The sequence below is a fragment of the Dipodomys merriami genome, unplaced genomic scaffold (assembly GCF_024711535.1).
Source record: "Dipodomys merriami isolate MVZ:Mamm:240054 unplaced genomic scaffold, mDipMer1.0.p SCAF_60, whole genome shotgun sequence".
NCBI classification, from domain to species: domain Eukaryota; kingdom Metazoa; phylum Chordata; class Mammalia; order Rodentia; family Heteromyidae; genus Dipodomys; species Dipodomys merriami.
Window position 1 is genome coordinate 6,563,532 of NW_027206180.1, and position 24,560 is coordinate 6,588,091.

Consider the following 24,560-nt stretch of genomic DNA (forward strand, 5'->3'; position numbering starts at 1 on the left):
TTAATTCTGTAACTGTGAACAGCAAGAGTCTATGCCCAATATCTTTTTTTTCTTGCCAGTCCTGGGGCTTGAACTCAGAGCCTGGGCACTGTCCCTGAACTTCTTTTTGCTCAAGTCTAGCATTCTGCCACTTGCCACAGCACCGCTTCCAGCTTTTTCTGTTTATGTGGTACTGAAGAATCAAATCCAGGGCTTCATGCATGCTAGGCAAGCACTCTATCACTAAGCTACCTTCCCAGCCCTATGCCCAGTACTTTTTAAAGAACTTGTGGGGACGTAAAGAGGTACTAGGTATAGTCCTTGACCTAGAGATTTCAAGCTGAAAGAGAAAGTAGGACACACTTGCACTGCTCTTCCACGTATCCAGCTGTTCATCCACCCATTCCATGTCACTTCTGGTCACTGCCACGGAAGGCAGGCTCTGTCAGTTTCCTCAATGTGGACAATCTCAGACATGAGCAGATTGAGGCCAGGGAAAGGGATCTGTGCAATTGAAGTGGTTGGAGCCAGAAGGCATTATGAGCAGTGCGGTGGGAACATGGGCTGAGCAACAGGGATCAGGTGAGCCTGGCTCCTATTGGGAAATAGGAGGACCTTCCAGGCACGTCAGCATCAGGACATCTATCATGGGTTGGATTGTGCTCCCCAAAGAGATATAGTGATGTCCTAATCCAAGTACCTTACAATAGGACCTTTATTTGGGAGTAGATGTTGTTTGTTTATTAAGATGAGGTCTTCCTGGAGAAAATATGACCCCTAATTCAGTATGGTGCTTTCCTTATGGGGAAGAGAAGAGACTTAGATGGAGGAGAAGGTCCTGTGAAGATGGCGGCAGAGACTGGGGGGAGGTAGCTGTAAGCTGGGGATTGCTAGAAGACACCAGGAGCTGGGACGGCAAAGCGAGTCTTGCCCTACGAGCTTCAGAGGGAGCATGGCTGTGTTGATGCTTTAGCCCAGGCTTCTGATCTCTGCGAGAAAATGAATTTTTATCCTTTGAAGACATTAAGCTTGTAGCACCTCGTTATCCCGGGGACACTAACACAAGAGAGCCCTCAGCCCTCTGTGCGGGCTCTGGGCCTCATCTAGACGAGAGGACCCTGAGGGCTGACTGGCCTGCCGAGCCCCTCCAGTGTAGCCTGCAGGTGGCTACGTGTGACCCTCGAGGCAGGGGCAGCGCGGAATGTGCACTTGCTCCAGCAGTGCCCTTGGCTTTGACCTTTCTCTCTCCAGGATGAGCCCCGTGGGAACTGAGGAGTGGATGGCCTGCCCTGGCCCTCTGCATGGCGACCAGGCTGCCAAAGGAAAACTACATAATGGCCCAAAGGGCTCTGTGGTGGCCAGAGCCTCATCCAGTTTCAATATTAGAGAAGATGGGATGGGACATAGGAAACTCAGGCTCCTGATGAGCCACCACAGAAGGCTGCTCTCTCTAGCTCACCTGTCTGTAATGATTTCCCTGGACTCATACCACATCCAGAGAGCTGTGAGCAGCCTTAGGGGTCTGGCCTGAGAAATGCGTCCCATGGATCCGAGGTTCAGGGGTTCAGGCCATTTGGGGACATAAACCAGAGGCTTTAGCAACCAAAGCAGACATGAGATTTCTAGAGTGGCCCCATTCATGCGTTCTGAATGTTAGACGTCTGGCCTGTGGCATTCCACCCACCAAGCAGGTTTCTTCTTTGAGTTTGTGCTGTTGGTGGCGCACGAAAGATGGAGATTCTTTCCTTGCTCCATTCTATAGAGGGTTCTTTTGGTTCCAAATCCTGTGGCCTCATTGTCCCAAACGGAGATAGTTAAGAGCTGACTTCATACTATCCTGGTAGGACTGGACTGTCTATTGTCTTCTGCTAGAGACCATAGCAAGATCCTCCCTGCATTCTTATGGTAACACTGGGAATCCCACAGACCTTCTGGCAAAGGCTGCAGCTTAATTTCTTCCTAAAATCCTTTACACAGAACCATGCTATGGGAACCCGCCAGACCTCAGGTCTACTCCGGTGCCTCTGGCCTAGCATCCTTTGTGGAGACAACTGTTGGGACAAATGAGCAAGTCCAGGCACACCAGGGAGGAAAAGAGCTTGTCTTTAGTCCTAGGGATTGAACCGAGGACCTCAAGCGTGCTAGACACATGTTCTACTACTTGAAGTATGCTCCCAGCCTGCACCCTTTTTTTGAGTTAAGGTCTCATTAACTTTGCCAAAACTGGCCTTGAACTTGTGACCACCTACCTCCACTTTCAGAGTAACGGAATTATAGGAAAGTATCACTATGCTGTTTGGACTACTTAATTTCTTTTTCTTTTTGGCAGTTGTGGGGCTTGAACTCAGGCCTGGGTGCTGTCCCTGAGTTCTTTTGCTCAAGGTTAGCGTGCTACCACTTGGAGCCACAGCTCCACTTCTGGTTTTTTGATACCTAATTGGAGATAAGTGTCTCAGAGAGAGAGTTTGGTTGTTTTTTATTTTATTTTATTTATTTATTTTGAGCTCAGCAGGATGTTCTCGTGGTCCCTGGGAGTACTTACAGTCCAGGCCGGATTCTGTCTCCAGACCAGCCAAAGGCTCAGAAGAGAGCAAGGTTCCCCCGGGCGCCTTACAAACCCTGCCGGAGAGACTTGTAGTTGGCAGCAGGAAAGAAAGGGACTGGGCAGAAAAATCTCCCCTGGCCTCTTGACTGAACAGAGGAAGAGTGAGCCAGCTTGACTCTTGCCTGAAGCAGGTTCTGTTTTGGCCACTCTGAATTTGGGTTTTTGGCCAGGTATTTTTGTTCTTCTAGGAAATACTGGTTATCATGGCTGACATTTGAAAGCTTTTAAACATCACTTGATGTTGCACACACCCTGAGGCATTTGCCAAAGCAGATATTATGATCTGTAGTTTTTGGAGGGATACAGTTGGGTACAGGAGGATTAAGGAGAAACCCAAGGTCATAGCAGCTGGTAAAGCAGCAAAGGCCAGAGCTCAGCTCTCCTGACTTCCAAGGGCATCCAGAGAGAACTCATCTCTCAGTTGAGGGGCCAGAAGCTTCCTTAGCCCGAGAGGTACAGCAAAGGAAAGCCTCAGGCTATGGTCACGGTTCAGGCTGGGGAAGGGGTTGTCAGATCTACTAAGCTCTCTAATCCAAAGAATCAAGCAGACTTCCCTTCTTCTAGGCTGGGGAATACATGGGTCGGCCAACATCAGTGGCTCTGACTTTAACTCAAGGCGTCCTAGCAGAGGTTATTCTTTGCTTACTGTGTATCTTCTCTTGCTTGGTGCCAAAAGTTAAGCCATCAGCCCTTCAAGTATATCTCTCCCTGTGGATCCCAGGAGATTGGATCTCTTCAGACTGAGAGATGAGGGAATTGGCTACTTGCCTCCATCTCTCAGAATCTGGCCTGAGCATTCCCTCCTTCCTCCTCTTACCACGCGCAGCCCCTCCAAATGGAGAAGATTATTGCTCAAAGATCCTCGCAAGGGTTTCTGTGCTGGTTGCTCAATAGAGTATCTCTTCTAACAACCAGTTTATGCTGAGTGGTAGGACTTAACATTCTGCTTCTTCCAAACATCTTTGCTTTTCATCTGTACTCTGGAAACCTCTAGGCATATATGATGGGTATAAGTGTGTGATTGTGGGACTTCTAGCAATTTCTCTCTGTACCTCTCAAAGCAATTATCCAAGGAATTAGGGATGAGGTGGAGATATAAAGTTATGCTGTCAATACTCTGTTCTCTATAAGTTAAAAACAATTGTGTTGAAGTCTTCAGTACTCTGTGTGTGTGTGTGTGTGTGTGTGTGTGTGCGCGTGCGCGCGTGTGTGTGTGTGCGCGTGCATGCCCGTGTGCATGCTGATACTGGAGCTTAAACTCAGGGTCTCTTGTTCTTGCTTGGCTTTTGGCTCACATCTGGCACTTTACCACTTGAAACATACCTCCACTTCAGGCTTTTTTTCCCCTGGTTATTTGGAGATAAAAGCCTCATGGATTTATCTGTTCAAGCTGACTCTGAACGTCAGTTCTCAGATCTCAGTCTCCTGAGTAGGCAGGAGATGATAAATATAAGCATAATGCCTAGTTTTCGATTCTCTGTAAAATGACAAAGGGTTTGGTGGGCTAAGAAGTCATTTTCTGAACCTGCAGGCATGGCTCAAGTGATAGAGCACCAGCCTTGAGTGAAAAAGTCACAGGAGAGCTCAAACAATGTCCTGAGTTCAAGCCCCAGTACTGGCACAAAAAGAAAAAAGGAGAAAAGAAATGGTTGCACATTAAATATTTTTTTTAAAAGCCACTGCCCTAAAGCAAACCAAACTGTTGCCATCGTCGGAGAGGGTAGGGTATGGAGATGGGAATGTGGCCTAGTATGGAGTTAGTTTAGAGATGGTTGAAAGCTGGGTTCTCTAGAGACAGCCACTGAGCCTGGTGGCCTTGGGACAAGCAGTTTTCAGGGTTTCTGTTTTTGGTTTGTTTGTTTGTTTTGTCGGCCATAGGGCTTGAACTCTGGGCCTGGGCACTGTCCCTCAGCTCTTCAGCACTCTACCATTTGAACCACAGCACCACTTCCGGTCTTTCTAGTGGTTTTTTGGAGATAAGAGTCTCACAGACTTTCCTTGCTGGGCTGGCTTTGACCCGTGGTCCTCAGATCTCAGCCTCCGTGAGCCACCAGTGCCCTGCTCAGGGTTTCTTTTGCTCATTAGTAATTAGACTGGGGATCTTTGAGATGATCTCTTCAACTTCCAGATCCAAAGGTTCTCTTTGATCACTGCTTTCACCATTGTATCCTATCCCCTGGGTGAATCATTTTAGGGCTGCAGTCCAGCCAGGGACAAGTTGTCCTGGTGGGATTAGCCTGGAGTCTAGAAGCTTCGCCAGGAAGCCAAAGAAACCTTCCAAAAAAATGGCTGACTCTTCCACTGTGCTTTGACACTCTTGTCTGGAAGAAGAGGTGAAGGCCAAAAAGAATAGCCAGAGGGGGTGGTGTGGTTCCTCGGGGGATGCAGACAACCTGTCTTCTGGAAAATACTTCCCTGCTGAGGTCCTTAGGGCCATCATCCATCCCAAATTATCAGATGAAGGCTTCATCTAAGACATGGAAGAACAAAGGGCCCTGGGCCATGAATATTTACTTTGTAGAATTAGGTCAAGCAGAAGAAAGGCAGCGGAAGACACCATTGACGTACAACCGCCCAGTCCAAGAGTGTTCAGAGACAAGATCCAGAAGAAGGAAAGGTCAGGCTGCTACCCCGGCTTCATGGACTCCGTGTTCTGACGTGCTCTGAGCTGCACTGGAAACCCAGCCTGTAAGAAGCTGATGCATGGGCTAGGGGCAACCGGTGGATGACTTGGGAATCCTCTGCCCCTCAGGGCTGGGGTCCTGACACCCTGGGACTCATGGATCCAGGCACAGCCTGGGGTTTTATTACTGATGACTAATTTGCGTAACTGAGTGATGGCAGAAGGTATTGTACTTTATACAACTTTGGGCACCCTGGTTTTGGTCCAAATGGATGAGAGGTCCTGTGGAAGAATACCTTCAGCAGATCTTTGTTAGGAATCTCTGCTGTGGAGCATTGGGCAGGTTGGATGGAGTTTACACTGATGCGTACTTGAAACGGCAATGAAATGAAAGCTTTTGGGTTCTGCACATCTCCACTTTTGACTTCAGGACAGTGCTCCCTGGCACTGAGTATTGAGGAAGAGTTGGGATGGAAAGTCTTAGGCCTCAGTGGTCTTTAAATTACCTTGTGAAATGCACATCTACCCAGTAGCCCAACAGTAGAGCCTGGGCTCTGTGGTTGAAAGTCTGCCAGTGTACCCCACTCCCCAACCCCGGGTGGAGCTCTGCTGGAATGGCTTGCTTAGCGGACCTCTTACCTGTTCTGGGCCTGCTCCCTCATTGCACAAGAGGTTGATGGTTCTTGCCTTTTCTGCCTGAGAGGGCGGTGAGGAGGATCAAAGAATAACACAATACAGACCTACCTTGGAGCCATGACGTTGCAGTGAGGCTGGGACAGGATCTCGCCTGAGCCTCACATGTGAAGAGATCCCATAAGGTAGGCTTCTTGGAATGGTGGAGAAGAGGACAGAGAGGAGGCCAGAGGAAGATATTTTTAAGGACAGGTAGGGAGAGGAAAGGAGTTGTGATTGTCAGTCTCCTTCCACTGGTCCCCCTCTATAAAGAGTGGAGTGATAGATCCAAGGAGGGCAGATAGTACAGAGAGGGAAACTAACCCTAGGTGATTTTGTTATTGTTGTTAGTTGAGGGGCTTGAACTCAGGGCCTGAGCACTGTCCCTCAGCTCTTTTGTTCAGAGCTAGTGCTCTACCATTATGAGCCACAGCGCCACTTCCAGTTTTTGAATGGTTAATTGGAGATAAGAGTCTCATGAGGACCTTTCTGCCTGACCTGGGTTTGAACTGAGATCCTTAGATCTCAGCCTTCTTTTTTTTTTTTGTCAGTTGTGGGGCTTGAACTCTGAGCCTGAGCATTGTCCCTCAGTTCTTCAGCTCAAGGCTTAGCGCTCTCAAGGCTACAGCAGCACTTCTGGTTTTCTGGTGGTTTATTGGAGATAAGAGTTTCACTGACTTTCCTACCCAGGCTGGCTTTGAACCATGATCCTCAGATCTCAGCCTCCTGAGTAGTTAGAATTACAGGCGTGAGCCACCAGTGCCCTGCTCTAAGTGATTTTTTAATTTAATTTTTATTTATTAATTTATTTTGGGGGGGTCTGGTTGTGGGGCTGAACTTTGGGTCTGGGCGCTGTCCCTCAGCTCTTCAGCTCAAGGCTAGCGCTCTACCACTGGAGCCACAGCACCACTTCCGGCTTTTTTTTTTTCTGCTTATGTGGTGCTGAGGAATCAAACCCAGGGCCTCAAGCGTGCAAGGCAAGCGCTCTACCACTGAGCCACCCTCCCAGCCTTTTTTTTTTTTTTTTAATTTATGCGGTACTAAGGAATTGAACCCAGGGCCTCATGTATACTAGGCAATCACTTTACCTCTAAGCCATATTCCCAGACCCCTAAATGGTTTTTGTCTTCCTTCTCCTCTTAAGGAATTCTTTTAGAACCCTAGCAAGTAAACCATCTGGGGTGCTCGAGACTCAGGGCCACAGATATGGCAGTGTCCTAGCCTGACCTTGTCCTCAAGGCAGGCCCTTTAAGCACCTTTCCCTGGCCAGAGCTTCCTCTTCTTCAGTTGGACTCGAGGGCCACTAGCAACTCCACAGCTCTCTGAATCAATGGAAAGTGCCGTGGAATGAGAGAGAAGCCGAGGAAACAAACTCAGGGTGCATTTTTGCCAGTAGCAGGGAGAGGAGAGAGGAACTGAGCATAGCCCAGAGCTATTGTAGGGGTTGTGGGGCTGGTGAGAGCCGCTGCAAGTCCGGCTCGCAGAGGGCTGATGCCGAGGGGACACCTGGAGAGAAGCAGGACTGGCTTGTGAGCGCTCGGCCTGGCTCTGAGTAGGCCGGGGCCCAGCCTGTCAGGACTTAGGCTGTGGCTGCTCTCTGGGGCCAAGCAGGGGGCCTGCTATTCGTGGGTCCTGACGTCAGCACCCAGGCCTGTCCAGGGGCGGTGGTGGCTAGCTTGGCAGCAGCACACGCAGTACTGTACTTCATGTCCTGAGATGGACCCAGACTCATTTCATCAGGACCTCTGTGCCCTCTCACACCTCCAGCTCCAGCAACTGGGGCTTCACCAAGAGTGTAGAGAGGCCAGGGAAAGAGGGAGGAAAGGACATGGGCTCCCTCAGATCTTAGAGAATTGAACCACCCATGATGGTTGACTCTCCAAATATCAGACATGTCTCCCAGGACAAACTTGGGTCTGCTGGGCCCAGCTGCTTCCTGAAGTTGAGCTCTGGAGGGCCCAATAGGACAGTTTCATTGAGAGATTTTTTTTTTTCCATCAGAGAAGTTATATTTAGCCAGGAAAGGAAGGTCACAGGATGTGAAACCATCATCCTCATTCTTTTTTTTTTTTTGTCAGTTGTGGGCTTGAACTCAAGGCCTGAGCCCTGTCCCTAAGCCTCTGTGCTCAAAGCTAGTGCTCTACCACTTGAGCCACAAAGCCACTGCTGGTTTTTGAGTGGTTAATTAGAGATAAGAGTCCCACGAGAACTTTTCTGCCCTAGCTTTGAACCCCAATCCTCAGATCTCAGCCTTCTGAGTAGTTAGGACTACAGGCGTGAACCTGTGGCACCCAGCCACCCTCAGTCCTTTTCACTCCAAATTGTTGAGCAGAAGTTCAGGGAAAGTTTGACCCCAAGATGGGAAGGATGTAGATGTAAATGTGAATGTATACAGGGTCCTGTCCAGGGTCCAGGAGTGGAAAGACACAGTAGTGTGAGGTCATGATAAACCCCCAACATCTGGGGTCCTCGTGCCCCTTGGGAGTATGTAGGCCTCTTACTCCTACCAGAGACTCTTGAGAATATTGGAAATGTTATATAGGAGATCAGAGCCACAGGCCGTTCATCTTGTCACCTTTGTCCGCTCGTCACCAAAGTGCCATCATCATCACCAAGGTTGTCATCATCAGCATCTCCACTGCAGTCATCACCAGCATCATTGTCACTACCACGCCATCTTCCTTGTCATAGCCATGGACATTATCTGACATCAGGAACCTATAGAAGGAAGTAGATTGCCCAGGGTAAGGCCTCAATTGCTGCTGTTCTAAGACAAAAGCCTGGGGAGACCCACCTCAACTTTGGAGTCATCCTTCCAATGGGGAAGGGCTGGAAACAGGAGGCTGTGAGTCAGGATTATTTGTCTTGACAGTTGCAGTGGTTTGCAACTTTTGTCTATTAGAATTACTGAACTTTTTTTGGTGGGGCTTGAACTCTGGGCTTGGGCGGTGTCCCTTAGCTCTTCAGCTCAAGGCTAGTGCTCTGCCACTTGAGCCACAGTACCACTTCCGGCTTTTTCTGTTTATGCTGAGGAATCGAACCCAGGGCTTCATGCATGCAAGGCAAGCACTCTACCACTGAGCCACCGTTCCCAGATCATTTTTTTAAAGTCCTGTTGAGGGGACCACACCCTGGATTATTTAAATCAGAACTACTGAGGAAGAAGAGGGACTTTGGGATTTAATAATCAGATGACCCTTAACCTATTGTCATTGCTGAGAACCACAGGTGGAGAGGCAGGTTTTTGGGGTGGTGTAAACCAGCACCGTTCAAATAAACATGTAAATGAATCACCTGAGCATCTGGTTGAAGGAAAGGTCTCATCAATAGGTCTGGGCTGGAATCTGAGATGTGCATCTCCATGAAGCTCCCAGGTTGAGGCTGCTGGTCCTCCTGTCACATGACATTGGTAGAACCTTCCATGACTCTGGTTCCAGTCTCCTCACCTGTAAAACAAGGCAACATAAATACTTGATTTCCAAAAAGCAAGTAACATATTGTACTATCCAGCACAGAGAATAACGTTTTTGTATTACTTGGCAGAAACGTATTTTGTATGGTATTTAATCTTACTAGTCTCCTTGGGACAAACCAGGTTTCTGCCATGGATTCCCCTCCAGGGGTGAGAGTTTGGGGAGCTAGAGATTGAGGAAACCAGAACTTAGAGGTATTTAGGCGCTAATGAGAACATCTAGGGGGCTGGGAAGGTGGCTCAGTGGTAGAGCGCTTGCCTTGCATGCCTGAGGCACTGGGTTCCATTCCTCAGCACCAAATAAGCAAAAAGAAAAAAGCAGGAAGTGGCGCTTTGGCCCAAGTGGTAGAGCACTAGCCTTGAGCTGAAGAGCTGAGGGACAGCGCCCAGGCCCAGAGTTCAGGCCCACGACCGAACCCCCCCCTCAAAAAAAAAAAGTCTCACGGAGAACATCTACGTGCATGACCTCCAGCTCCATGTCCAGGAAAACATACTGGAACTCGCATGTAACCACAGACTTTTTGTGGGAAAGGCAGGGGCCTGCAGACCCTGGAAACACAGAATTAAGATATAGTTCCTGCCATTCAGGAGCCAGGAACATGATCGTGGAGTGCAGGCACATGTAGGCAGAGGCTGAGGTCTTAGGGGAAAGGGGTTCCCCGTGCCCCTGGACCTGGTACAGACCAGAAGTTGGCAATTCTGGGTTCTGGTCACCCCAGAGCCACCTGGTAGCCTTGTGTCTGAGGCAATCCAAATTTGACTCTAACATCGGTCTGGCAGTCGTCAGGGAGGTTAAGTGGGGTCATGTCTATTAAAGGGAAAGTTTTCTACATGAACATACAGGACTCCTTTCTAACAAAGGCCCTAGAGCTCCCTGTCTTTCTGAGGTTGACACAGGTTGGCCGTGGAAATAAATGAGAAGCTATTTGCTCCTGATGCCCAGGGGCTACCCCAGCTTTGTGAGAAGTGGCAAGGGGTTACCCTAAGATGGAGAGCCTTTTGTCTATGGAGTCAGAGAGGACAGCCATAGGCTTAGCCTGGGAAGGGGTATCTCTAGCAGAGAGGGGGAGCAAGAGGCTTTGAGAGGCAAGGGGAATACAGGCTGCCTCCGCCACTCCAAGACAGGACACTTGAGGTCTCTGCATCCCACGTGCCTGCACGGCCCTCCCGGGGTAGGCCTCCTCCCGAGACAGAGCCCAGTCTGGGAGGAGCAGGAAGGACAGGCCCAACCCTTGCTTCTCACCTCATTTTTCAGAGACATTAAATTTGACCCTGGCACAGACTGGGCTGCTGCTTGCTCTCTCCTGCCTGCTTTTCCTGTGCCCTCTGCTCTCCTAGTAAAGTTACAAGCCCTTAGAAGGGGATTCCCCCTCAGAAGAGGTTGGCCGAGGCCACTGGAAAGCCCAGGCCCTGTTTGGATATCTCCTCTCAGGCCCTGTCCCCTCTAATCTGAGGTAGCAAGGCCAGCAAATGCCTGCCCTTAAGGGGACAGGGTTAGATGTGTGACTTAATAAGGTTGAGAGCCACAAGTAATCCCCTAAGTACTTTGCCTTGTAACCTAAGATTATCTAGCCTGCAAACACCTGTTTTCACCCCTTTGCTGATAGTAGTATAAAAAGCTTGCTAGTTAATGACTCTAGGAACTGACAACGGGTGGAATGTACAAGCGTTTGTCCTACCTTGGAAGTAGCTCCTCGTGAGCCAGGCTGCACGTGCCTCGTCAGCAAGGTTGAGGGGGGACTGGAAGGGCTCACCCAAGTTTCCATCTATAAACAATCATTGGGACCTCAGTGGGGGAGACTGGAAGGTCAGTGTCAGGGTTTTGGGGGTGAGGAGGTTCTCTGCTTAGTGCAGCCAGCCACTCCTTTGCTTCTGGAGAGCAGGTCAGTCTAACTCCCGGATCTATGGGAGGGCGCCAGACACACACACCCTCCCAGGAGAGGGAGCTAGATTGCGTAGACTCTTGAGAAGCAGCACAAGTGCCAACCCTGTGAACTGACCAATCATGTTCTAATCATTTAGAACTGCAAGTCCCTGCTTCGGGTGGCACAGAAGATGTTGGCAATTTGTTGGAGAATCATTTCTCTGCTGGAGACGCAAGTCTAGAGGAGAAAGAAAGGGCGCTCTATGCAGATGCGGCCCCTCCAGACAAGAATCTGCTCCTTCACTACCCAGACGGCAGGGAGGCTGAGAGCTCGGAGCAGACCACCACTGGGGTCCCCCCCGCCGCCACCGGCCCGGGCTCTGAGCCCGAAGCCAGCGTCTCCAATGCCTCAGCTGCGGACTCAGCCTCCCCCGAGGATGCTGCTGGGCCTGGGGAGGGCGCGGAGGGATCGCCGGTGGGAGGCGGCCTTCCTCTAGGAGGGGATGAGGGGCCCAGGGAAGAGGAGAGGCCAGAGCACGGTTCAGGAGAGGAGGAGGCTGGGCTGGGGCTCTCCACAGAGGGGGCTGTTGATGGGGAGGCAGGAGCGCAGGTGGGGAATGGTGGAGTCCCCAAGGCAGCTGAGGGGGTTCTAGGAGACAGCCTTGTTCAGGGAGCAGCAGAAGAGGGGAGCACAGCGCCTAAAGCCACGGGAGTCTCCTCTGGCATGGAGGGTGAAGAGGCCCCTGCCGCAGAGACAGACCAGGCCTGCCCAGGATCTGATCACCAGCCAGCAGATCTGGATGGAGCCTTGGATACGGAAGGGTCAGCATCCGCCGCGGAATCCGGGTCTGCTGCAGATGCGGAAACCGGCGAGGGTGCTGAAGTCCAGCCTCAGGTCAATGCCCCAGAGACAGAAGACGAGAGGAGCACAGCGCCCCTTCATCAGCCCACAGAGATGGAAGAAGCATCAGACACCGCATCAGTTGGGATAGAGTCAGAGGCCGAGATGGACACAGAAGCCGGGGAGGGGGCTGAGGACAAGGGCGAGGCTGGCCAGGCCGCAGAGACTGGCGAAGAGTCCAGTGACGCTCAGAACTCTGGGGCTGGGGAGACTGGAGAGACGCGGTCCTCCAAGGACCAGGCGCCTGAAGAGGGCCCAGATGAGGCTTCCTCGGAGGAAGAACTAGAAGAAGAAGAAGAAGGCGTCAGCGAGGAGGAAGGAGGAGTTGTATCTGAAGAGGAGTCTGGAGAAGACAGTGGCGACGGGGCTAGCTCAGAAGAAGGAGGTGCCTCGGAGCAGGCTGGGGAACCCCAGGAAGCAGCAGCAGGAACTACGGAGCCTGGGGAGCAAGGAGCCCAGCACCACACAGAGGACCTGAACACAGAGCCGGAGGAGGGCGGTGAGGCCCAGGCCGCCGGGGCGGAGGAGCCCGAAGAGAAACCCCAGGGGAGGGGGAATCCTATCATTGCCACCCAGGGTAGGATTGAATCCCATAGGGAAACCCCAACAACACCTTGGGCGGTCATGTGCTTGATGGAAGTCTTGCATGTAGGGGGACAGAGTAGGTAGGAGAGCCCCTAGCTAGTCCTGGGATGGCCAGGAGAGGGGTCTTGTTGTGGACCCTGACCCCAGGAGCTACTGTCAGGTAGCCTCTTGTCACCTGTGGAGTTGCTGAGTGAGGTCTAGAAGGACATGGCCACCTACCTTTAAAGCCAATCCAGTGTCTTGAGGACAAGGAGCCCGATGGCAGGCTCCAGGCTCCGGGATTGGCTGTGGATGGAGGTGGAGGGTAGACGGGAACCTCAGGTGTTGACTTCGTGGAGAGGTAACTGGGTCTCCCCTTGAAGGCCTTCCATAGGCAGCATGGGGAACTGGAACTGAGGGCTGAGGATTTTGGCATGACAGTTCAAGCTGACCGTGACACACTTAGGTCAGAGCATTCCTCAGAGGGCCGGGGGATGGGAGAACACGGTGGGGGCAGCGGAAAGCTATCAGGTAGAGTTAGAGATGTATCTGATGCTAGAGATGGCAGGACCTGCAGGCCTCACCCCAGTCTGTGTGGACAGTGTCTTAGAAGCTGGTTTTCAGGGTCGATGTTGGGGTCAGGTTGTCACTTGCCCAGATGGCTTTCCCACAGCTTGCCTCAACACACATACTACCTGTCAGGCACTTGCATGCTCTGTAAAGGGGCCAGTTCTGACATCAGTAAGGTCCTCTCATTTTCTTGGTCCTTCTTGCTCTGGGTCTTGATCAGGGTCTGCTTAGGTTTGATCTTCTGAGATGCTTTGGGAGATAGAATGGCTGATACTGGACTCCTGCCCCACAGGCTTAAGTCTGCGTCTTCCTAACCTGTGATCCTCTGTGTAGGCAACTTGGCTAAAGACCTTATGGCTGTGACCTTAAGGCCCCGGGGACATGAGCAACACAAGTGTGGGACTGGCAGCAGAGGATGAAGGTGTTGGCATCTCTTGCTTGCTTGATTAGAAGGACAGCTGACCCCACCCAGCACACACACACACACACACACACACACACACACACACACACACACACACACACACACACACACACACACACACACACACACACACACACACACACACACACACACACACACACACACACACACACACACACACACTAGATAGACTGCAGCAGCTCCTTCTGCCCTGCTCCCTGCTAGTGTAGTCTTGATAAGATGTGCATTCCATTGGTGGGTTGTCTGCTTAGAGCCTCACAGTAACTCCAGTTGCCTTGGGATGAGATGTAAAAGACCTTCAGGGGAGCTGCCTGCCCAGCTCCTTTGCAGTTCTTCATCTCTGTGGCACCCGTCCCTCCCTCCCTCATTAAACAGCTGTGTCATAGCCCACCCCTCTCCCTACTTCACTAATTAACTCCTGCGGAGCAGCAGACCCTAGAGAGGCCTCTCCTGATCCCTGCTAAGCCTTCCGTACACTTTTTAGGCCTTCCAAGTGCCAGGGAGATTTCCTCCTGCAGCTTCTTCACTGTTTTAAAGCCTTTTGCATATTAAATTTAAAAAATGATCAGCTCTATCCCTCTGGATTATAAGAGAGCTCCAGAAGAACAGAAGCTGTGCCAGGATGGGCCCCACTGTATTCCATCCTGAGACTTCCAATTTGGCACATAATAGTCATTCAATGCATTCATTTATTTAGGTAAGTTTTGAGACCGAGTTGCATTATGCATCCCAGGCTGGTCTTGATTTGCCGCCTTCTTGCTTCATTCTCTTGTGTACAGGGCTTACAGGTGTGCTCTGCCATGCTCAGCACTCCATACTTTTTTTTTTCCCTTGAATAAATAGAACCGGTCATGGCTCTTAGATGTTGACTTCAGATTTTCAGATTCCAGAACTCAGTTCAGTTCAAACTGGTAACTTTGTTCAGTACCTACTAGAGGCCCAGCCCTGGTCCACATCTGAGCACTTAGTACTCATCTGCCTTAGCTTTGTCCTGACTCCCTGTTTCTCTCCCTAGAAGAGGCAGAGGATGTGAGTGAGGAAGCGCCTTTGAGGGACCGCTCCCACATCGAGAAAACCCTGATGCTGAATGAAGACAAGCCAGCCGATGATTACTCAGGTAAAGAGAGGAGGGAGACAGGCTGGGACAGCCCAGGGCTGTCCTTGGGCAGAGCCTTGGAGGTGACGGGGGGGGGGGGGGGGGGGGAGGGCGCAGGCGGCCGTAACTCCACAGCCAGAGGAAGTGGAGAGCCCCAGAGGTGTGGGCTCTGTGAAAGGGGCCAAAGCAGGGCCGGGAGGCCATCCAAGCAAAAGGCTCAATGTAAGTGTGAAGGGCAGATTCCGGGGCAGCCACCTGTAGGACGTGCCAGCCTCTGTACCCTGAGGGAGGATGGTTCATAAGGATTTATCCCATGTGCTTTTTTTTTTTTTTTTAAGCTTACAAAGCTCTTTCGTGTCAGTCATTTCATTTCCATCCTCATAATAACCCAAGGATTTTAGTGGGCTGTCTCCTGTGACGAGCTAGCCAAGCTCAGAGCTAGGCGATGATTTGCTCTTGGCACCCAGCCCAGAGAGCGGCAGAACAGGGCTGGACCTTTGCTAGCCTGACCCTCAGTCTGTCCATCGCTCTGGGCAGGAGCCACACGGTCCTCCCGTGTTGCACATCTGGCATCTACCAGCTGCTGCCCCAGGAGGACGGTGCGGCCCCTCTTAGGGGCAGTGGGGATTGCGGTGATGGGCACAGGCCAGGGTGGCCGTGCTGTAGGCCTGCCGGGCATCTAGCTTCTTATGCTCATGGCCTAGGGCTGCCCAAGCAGGGTGGATGGTGGAGAGAAAGAGATGGGGTTCTGTCTCCAAGGAAAGGACTTTCCCATGGGTCAGTGTTTCTGGGATAAGGAGGAGAGAGGGGTTTTGTTGTTGTTTTGTTTTGTTTTCCTAGAAAAATAGCTCAAGAGGCTTTGCGGGTAGGTAGGAGAGTGCTCTTGAGGATCTCTAATGGTTGGAATGTGGACCAACTCTGGTCACCATGAGTGTGAGCACATCACACCATTTCTGGGCTGCAGACAGCCCTTGTTCCCCACTTGCCTGGGGTGTGAGATTGTTCTACAGTGAGAGCACCTGGAGTCCACCTTGCCTGATGCTCTCCCCTCGTTCTTCTCTGCCCCCCCCCCCCCCACAGCGGTGCTACAGCGGCTTCGAAAGATCTACCATACATCCATCAAGCCTCTGGAGCAATCGTACAAATACAACGAGCTTCGGCAACATGAGATTACAGGTACAGCAGTGGGCCAGTGTCAGGGCAACCTCTGAGCCACCCAGACTCCCCTAGTGACCGCGTGGCTCAGTGCAGCTCATAAGCTCCAGGAGCAAGGTGTGTTATAGTGCCAGAGCCCAGCTGTCCTGAGGAGTGCGCAGGCCCGGGACTTCAGTCCTGTGCAGAGCTCTGTCAGGGTTTGGCAGGCAGCATTTCATTGTTTAGTGTGCATGTCTCAGAAGTACAGACTTAGCCAGACACTGGTGGCTCTTGCCTGTAATCCTAGCTACTCAGGAGGCTGAGATCTGAGGATCACGGTTCAAAGCCAGCACAGGCAGGAAAAGTCTGTGAGACTCTTATCTTCAGAAAACTGGAAGTGGTGCTGTGGCTCAAATGGTAGAGCACTAGCCTTGAGCTGAAGAGCCTAGGGACAGAGTTCAAGCCCCACAGCTGACAGAGAAGTGTAGACTTGATGTCCTGGGCGGTGATGCCAGCTTAGACCCCTCTTATGCTCAAGAGCCGTTCAAGGCTCCCTGTTCACACAAGAATGGCGGTTTCTGAGCCTCTAATCAGCTGGGATTTCTTTTCCCCTCTCTATTTCTCTTCTCAGATGGCTTTCCTTGGGTCTAGACCCTTTTTGTTATGTTTTGAAACAGAATCTGGTTAGGTAGTCAGGCAGGCCTGTGACTGTTTCTTCTCTAAGGCAACATTCCCTGTTCCACAACTTCCTGTACTGTTTCTCGCATGCCTACGAGCCAATTCTCCTCTCTGCCTCCAGGACCCTGTTGTGAGGTCACAAGGTCTCCCAGGGGCTTCCCCTTGTCCTCCGCACTGGCCTTCTAGCCCTGACACCAAGCATGGCATGGCCCTCCCAGGAAACTCTGGCCTTAAAGCAGCGGAGGCCAGGAGGCTGCCGTCTGCCCCAGGAGTGGCGCTCCGCAAGAAGGGCCCGTGTTCCTGGCTTCTGCCCTCACTTTCTGGACTTGGCTCTTTTTCCTTAGTCTCTTGCCAGCTTTCTGCATGACCTCCTATCCCTGGGGCTCATGGCTGGCCCCATCGCTGGCCTCCCACACATGCCTGCAATGCCCCCTGCCGTGGATAGCCGGAACAGCAGCACTGGGAAGCCCTAGCCGTGATCAGTCTGAGTTCTCAGGTTTAGAGTTGGCCTTGGTGTCACTTGGGCCTGTAACATGGCTTTTGGTGAAATCTCTGTAGCCGTACATCTGCCACTCTCTCAGCCTGCCAATCCTCCTGCCCTCAGCCATATGGGGTTCATGTGTGGTATTTACAGGCAAGGAAGGAAGGAGCAGGAACACAGTATTACTTCCAGGCTGGCCACTTATAAGACATCATATTCAACTGGGTAAGGTGGCTCATACCTGTATAATCCAAGCTACTCAGGAGGCTTAGACCTGGAGGATTACAGTTCAAAGCTAGCTTGGGCAGAAAAGTTGACGAGATTCCATCTCCAATTAACTAGCAAAATGCTGAATTAGAGGCATGGTTTATGGCATGAATACATCATCAGCAATCAAAACTAGCAAGAAAGAGCATGAGTTCATGCACCAGCACCAGCACACAAAAATGTGATGATAGGGTATCTACAGTCCTGCATATGCATGCAGTAAGATATCTGAAAGCAATATGCTATACATGAACCCTTGTACTGGGCACAAGGTTAGGGTACAGAAGCCTGTAATCCCAGTCCTCAGAAGGCTGAGGAAGGAAAATCTCATGTTTGAGGCAGCCTGGGTTGCATTGTGACACACTGTCTCAAAAAATTGAGAAGAAAGCTGGGCACCAGAGGTGCATGCCTGGAATCCTACCACCAGTACCTGGCTCTGTCTTCCTCTTTTTTTTTTTTTTTTTTGTGGCCAGTCCTGGGGCTTGAACTCAGGGCCTGGGCACTGTCCTTGAGCTTCTTTTTGCTCAAGGCTAGCGCTCTACCACTTGAACCACAGCACCACTTCCGGCCTTTTCTGTGTATGCGGTACTGAGGAATGGGACCCAGGGCTTCATGTTTGCTAGGCAGCACTGTACCACTAAGCAACACTCCCAGCCCTGACTTCCCTTTTCTATGAACCATTATCCTCCAAGTTTAGCCAGGAGATCTCACCCAGGGTAGTGTTGAGCCAGTGCATTAATTCACTTAGATTTTCCTGCTGGTACAGGAAGATGTGCCAAGGATATCTAGGTAAGGTCAAAACCATGATTTCTGGGGTGTTTTAACTAAGTAATTGTACTTACTTAGAGAGCAAGAAAGGTGAGACTGACTGCTGTACACGGATCCCCTCCCTCCCCCCACAGACTCCAACAACCCAAGTGGACAACAGCTGGGGAGGCAGAGTTCTCTGGACATAGTGCTCCTACAATGAGATCTACCATTTTTCTTTTCTTTTTTTGTGAACATACTGTACAGAGGGTTTACAATTACATGGGCAGGATAATGTGTACATTTCTTATCAAGCATTGCAGCCTCCTCCTTTGTTTACCCTTCCCATCCCTTCCCAGCCTCTCCCCCCCAATCTTCCCCCCCCCCACCAACATTGTAAAGCTCGTTTTCGACATGACAACTTGTACTTCTCATTGTTGCAACAGGTCCACCTGTATCCTTAAATGACTTGTTTTTCCCCATCTCCTCCACAAGTTATACTGACATCAAATATAGTGAAAGAAGGGGTTATACTGTGGGGGAGGGACATACAAAGCAACAAAGAAATAATCTTATAAATGAGTTAGAAACAAATGCATGAAAGAAAAAAACATTAAAATACATATCTAAGGGTTCATTTTCCTAACATCACATTATCTGACCTTTTCTGCTTGACTCATACATATACTAGATATTGCAAATAAGGGAAACCATGGGACCTATGTTTCTTTGGGCCTGGCTTACTTTACTTAATATGATTTTTTCCAAGTTTTTCCATTTCCTAACAAGTGGGGCAATGTCATTCTTTCTGATGGAGGCATTGAATTCCATTGTAGATCTACCATTTTTCACTCCTGTTCCTAATTCCTACTTCCCACAGATGGGGAGATTACTTCCAAGCCAATGGTGTTGTTCCTGGGGCCGTGGAGTGTTGGTAAATCCACCATGATAAACTACCTCCTAGGGTTGGAAGATACTCGGTACCAGCTCTATACAGGTGAGCAATGTCTGAGTGACTGTTGGTAGTTGAATGGCGTATGTGAAAGTATTAGGAAAAAAATGACAATATTTATGTAGATCTCCAATATGATTGTGGGAGCCACATACAAGAGACTGGCAGCCACACCATGCCCACATGATTCAGCAGGAGCCCAGAGTTGAAACAACTCAAATGTCTATGGGTGGATGAATGGATAACCAAAATGTGGTCTGTTCGTACAGTGGAATGTTAGCATTAGAAAGGAATGATGCATATTGTCAGGATGCATCAGACATATCTGACACCTTATCTGTGACATAACACCAGGCACAAAGAACACAAACTGTATGATTCCACTCATATGAGGAGTCACACCTACCTACGGTAGGAAAATTCATAGGGACAGGTAGAGTAGAGGTTGCTGGGAGTGGGAAAGTTGTAAGAGTTAGTGTTTAATGGGTACCAAGCTGTAGCTTGAGAAGACAAACAGGTTCTGGAGATGGATAGTGGTGATTGTTTTGCAATAGTGCAAATGTACTTATTGCCACTGAACTGTATGTTTAAAGACGGTTGAGATGGTATATGCTATGTTCTGTGTCTTTTACCACAAGTAAATTGAAAAAAGGAACCACTAGCATAGCACATATATCCTGTGCTGTGGCCAACTCCTTCTGAGGCTCCTTGCCTCCCACGTCTTTTGCAGTGGTGTCCTCATGATCACTGTCTGCACACATCTCACCCACCCATGCAGGTGCTGAGCCCACCACCTCCGAGTTCACAGTCCTCATGCATGGGCCCAAGCTCAAAACCATCGAGGGCATTGTCATGGCTGCTGACAGTGCCAGGTCCTTCTCACCCCTGGAGAAGTTCGGCCAGAATTTCCTGGAGAAGCTGATTGGTATCGAAGTTCCCCACAAACTTCTAGAGCGGGTCACTTTTGTGGACACACCAGGCATCATTGAGAACCGCAAGCAGCAAGAGAGAGGTAATTTAGCACCCATTTCTAAACAGCAGGATCTCTGTCTTAGAAACCAACCATCTAGCCAGATGCCAGTGGCTCATGCCTGTAATCCTAGATGCTCAGGAGACCGAGATCTGAGGATTGTGGTTCGAAGCTAGCCTGGGCAGAAAGTCCCTGTGAGGACTCTTATCTCCAATTAACCACTCAGAAACCAGTATGGAGCTGTGGCTAAAAGTGGTAGAGTTTTTTTGTTTTTTTTTTGGGTCCGGTCGTGGGGCCTGAACTCTGGGCCTGGGCGCTGTCCCTCAGCTCTTCAGCTCAAGGCTAGCGCTCTACCACTTGAGCTACAGTGCCACTTTCGGCTTTTTGCTTATGTGGTGCTAAGGAATCGAACCCAGGGCCTCATGCATGCAAGACAAGCGCTCTACCACTGAGCCACCTTCCCAGCCCAGGAGGTTCTTATTTCCTCCTTTAGTGAACAAGAAAGTTGAAGAAAGAAGGAAAAGGCACTAAAATATCATGGGCACCGCTTTAATTAGGTGCATTAACTAGGTGCTTTTCTCCTTTATAACAGCACAGTCCTCTTTTCTTACTGCTCTTCTTCTCATACTCTCTTCCTGGCCAGTGGCAAAGCCAAATTCCTGTACAGGTCTTGATAGTATATCTGTGTTTCTTCTAAACCCTGCATCCTCTCTCATTCTTCTGCTTCCATGACTTTTTTTTTTTCCCAACATCTTTGCCATTGCCCTAGATCTTTTAAGACATTTGGAAAATCTCTACTTGGAGCAAGTATTTCGCTTCCCTGGAGACTTGGATCCCATTGTAGATTAAAGCAGAGTTCAGGCTGTTCTTGGTTGAAGGCTGACAAAAGGCAGGAGATACACAATTTATTTCTCAATAGTTCTTTAGAAACCCAGAAAATTCCCAATGCTATGACTTCTTTCCACACATGAATAGAATTGTTCTGGAGGGAGAGGCAAAGGGCGTTGTGTGAGCCGCCGTCAGCCTGACTTCTCATTCCTGTCTCCCCAAGGTTATCCCTTCAACGACGTGTGCCAGTGGTTCATTGACAGAGCTGACCTCATCTTTGTCGTTTTCGACCCTACCAAGCTGGATGTAGGTCTGGAGCTGGAGACGCTCTTCCGCCAGCTGAAGGGACGTGAGTCCCAGATAAGGATCATCCTGAACAAGGCAGACAATCTGGCAACACAGATGCTCATGCGTGTGTACGGGGCCCTCTTCTGGAGCTTGGCACCTCTCATCAACGTCACAGAGCCCCCTCGGGTTTATGTCAGCTCCTTCTGGCCACAAGACTATAAGCCTGACACCCACCGGGAACTGTTCCTCAAAGAAGAGATCTCCCTCCTGGAAGATCTGAACCAAGTGATTGAGAACAGGTTGGAGAATAAGATCGCCTTCATCCGCCAGCATGCCATCCGGGTCCGTATTCATGCCCTTTTGGTTGACCGCTATCTTCAGACTTACAGGGACAAAATGACCTTCTTCAGTGATGGAGAACTGGTCTTTAAGGACATTGTGGAGGATCCTGATAAATTCTACATCTTCAAGACCATCCTGGCAAAGACCAATGTCAGCAAGTTTGACCTTCCCAACCGTGAGGCCTACAAGGACTTCTTTGGCATCAACCCCATTTCCAATTTCAAACTCCTCTCTCAACAGTGCTCTTACATGGGAGGTTGTTTTCTGGAGAAGATCGAGCGGGCCATAACCCAGGAGCTCCCCGGCCTCCTGGGAAGCCTTGGGCTTGGGAAGAATCCAGGTGTTCCCAACTGTGACAAAACAGGGTGTGGCGAGACCCCAAAGAATCGCTACAAGAAGCACTAGGGTTGTGTGTAGCTGTTCTCGGGTCCCTGTTGGAGAATGAGCTTGCATCCTAAATGTCTGAGAAGTCCTGGTTTATTAACCCTTTGAGTCACACTGGCGAGAATCCGTACACAGTGGAGATTTGGGAGTTGGGGTGAGGCTGATGGTGGGGGCAGGTGTGTGGATCTAGTGGGGGTAGAAAGTGGAAACTGTGAACTATAGTGTGCTTGTCTTGTTTCAGTGAGGAAGCCTGGCTGAGGAAGAGCCAGCAGCAACCCTTGCGTTTCCTGGGTCCTGTCTGGGAGGGACAGAGAACAGCTAAGTTCTAGTGCCTGCTAATTCAATGAGGGTCAAATAAGCTATATGCAGTTGGAATTCCTTGCCCCTGTAAGCTGGGCAGATAGTGAAGCCTGAATGATGCCGAGTTGTCAGGTCTGTGTCAACTCCCTCCACACACAGTCAGTCTTTTGTTTGTTCCCCATCCATCCTCAGTTCCCTCTCAAGCTTGAGTTGACTTTCAGCAGTGGACAATCTCTGGAGTCTGAATCTACCTGGGTTTTGAGCCTGTCCCAGGAACCTCTTCCCTGTTTCCCCAAGGAGGATGCCAGTGCCAGCGAACAAGAGTTCCCAGGTCAGGGTGAAGGCTAGTCTCCCTATGTGTGGCATTTCTTTGATATTTCAGCTGGGGAGCTCAGGCACTCCATTGGCCATGAGAGGAGGGTGAGTGGGTGGTGTCTTCAGGCCATTCCCCTCTTGGAAATGACTGAAATGAAGGTACTAGAAGGGCTCAGGGGGTTAATTGGTTTGCAGTGTGTCTTTGTCTATTGCATGTCTTGGAAAACTCAGATCCTAAAGGCACTGGGTTTCAGAGAGGACAGTGGAGGCCTTGCTCCTTGGTCTTGGGGACTTCTCTGGGCAGCCACCCTCTCCCAAGTTTAGGGGGAGGCCGTTTCTACAGCTTCTCTGTGGAAACACATGGCAGAGGCGTTGCTGCTTCCGGATCCCATTACCATGGCTTTTCCTTTCTTCTCCATTTCCTCATGCATCAACACTTAAAACTCAGAATTTTCCTAGGATCAGATCCAGCACCAGCCATTCGGCACCTACCCCTATGGCAACCAAGGCCTAAGGTTCAATTTCTACTTGCGTGTGAGGCAGGTGAATGTACCACAGGTCAGCCAAACACCAGTGAGTGTAAATTTGTGTGTCCATCATCAAAGAGAGAGATTGAGGAAATGATATACCCAAGGGGACAGAAAAAGAACTCCTTGTGAGAGTCCCATGAGGCCCACACATAGTACCACCTTGGAGGGGAAGGCCTGGGGCCTGGGCAGCCTTTTGATGGAGCATGCCCAGTGAACTCATGAGTGCGCAGGGGTGACCCAGAGTTATCTCGAGCAGACTTTCAAGCAATGCCAACAGCTCTTCTTGGGAGCAAACTGCCACGGATGCCTTGACCACAAGACGTGAGTATCTACCAGCACCAGAAGCTCATCTGGACCAGAGGAAGGCTGAGCCAGAGTTCCTTCCTCTGAGGGCCCAGGCTCATAAGCAGATCCCCATGTCCCACGGGGTCCACATGGAGAACTGCAATGCAGGAACTTGTGTTCTTCTGAATTCTTAGCAGCTGGCACCTTCTACCAGGGAGGCTGCTGCTTTGGACTTCTTTGTGGAGAACCTCCACACAAGAGAGCCAGAGCCCCCAGAGCTGCTTGGACACACAACACTGTCTCCAAGAAGTAAGTTAGTGGGAGAAGAGCCACCGTTTCTGCATGGGGGCATCCACGGAGCCTGGTGGCCGGGACTGATGCACCTCAATGTGTCCTGGACTTTTCTTCCTTTAAAACACAGAGTCCCCTTATCTCTCCTCTCTATAACTTGCCCTTTTGGGAGACTGTTCCTCGTGCCTTTCTCTTTCATGGTCCTCATGCTTGTGGCTAGCTTTGGGCACATCTGTTTTTGTTTTTTGTTTTTTTTTTTCTTTCTTTTTATTCAATGCAGTCAGGGGAATTAAAAAAAAAAGTAGAATTGTATGGACCTCATCATAGCTGTCAGTGTCACCATTGCTTTGGGAGAAGCAGGTGCAATGGGGCTAACTCACACAATATTTGTATTTTTGAGGGGCTGCCTTCTCAGTGTGCTCTCTTGTGAATTTTTTTTCTTTCTTCCATCTCTTTCCTTTTCTGTCTCTCCATTCTATTCCTCTTCTTATGCACTGACCTACCTTTTCTCTGTTGACCAGTACAGGTTAGAACCTGTACTATCTTTTGTCCAGCTCTATGGAGATAGATTTCAACCAGGATTCTCTTTTATTTTTATTTTTTGGATGGGGAGGCAGAGCTGGAAGTAGAGGAAATGTAGCATCTAGAGATTCCCCAGAAGGAGTAGTATCTGAATGGCTGTGCGGGAATGTGGCCAACCCTTTCCAGCGTTCTTTTCTATTCAAATTTCAGCAGGGAAAAAAAGTCTCAATAAAGTTCCAATCTCTCTTTAACACCTTGTCGTTCCTTTAACACAGTGCATGGCATATAGGAGCCCTTCACTCATGTGTTGCTGTATCTACTGGAGCAGTAAAGAAGGTGACTGGGTTTTTTACTTGCTTGTTTTGTTTCTTTGAGACAAGATCTTGCTATGTAGTTCAGGCTTGCCTCAAACTTGTGATCCTTCTGTCTCAGTCCCCAACGTGTTGGGAATTATA

General features: G+C 50.0%; 1 protein-coding gene across 4 annotated transcripts in view; it reads left to right on the plus strand.

The window, feature by feature from the left end:
• The window catches only part of LOC138814584 (sarcalumenin), a 47,424-nt gene extending 23,068 nt beyond the window's left edge, over positions 1–24,356 (plus strand). For 2 of the 4 annotated variants that reach the window (XM_070003600.1, XM_070003598.1), the window contains exons 2-6: positions 14,711–14,812; positions 15,872–15,967; positions 18,979–19,095; positions 19,829–20,062; positions 21,072–24,356. In XM_070003600.1, the coding sequence (XP_069859701.1) occupies positions 14,776–14,812; positions 15,872–15,967; positions 18,979–19,095; positions 19,829–20,062; positions 21,072–21,883 (1,296 nt within the window). In that variant the 5' untranslated portion in view covers positions 14,711–14,775 and the 3' untranslated portion in view covers positions 21,884–24,356. Of the gene's footprint in view, positions 1–11,373; positions 12,694–14,710; positions 14,813–15,871; positions 15,968–18,978; positions 19,096–19,828; positions 20,063–21,071 lie in introns of all 4 variants that reach the window. The other 2 variants (XM_070003596.1, XM_070003597.1) reach the window with 2 other exon arrangements.
• Positions 24,357–24,560: the final 204 nt, after the last annotated feature.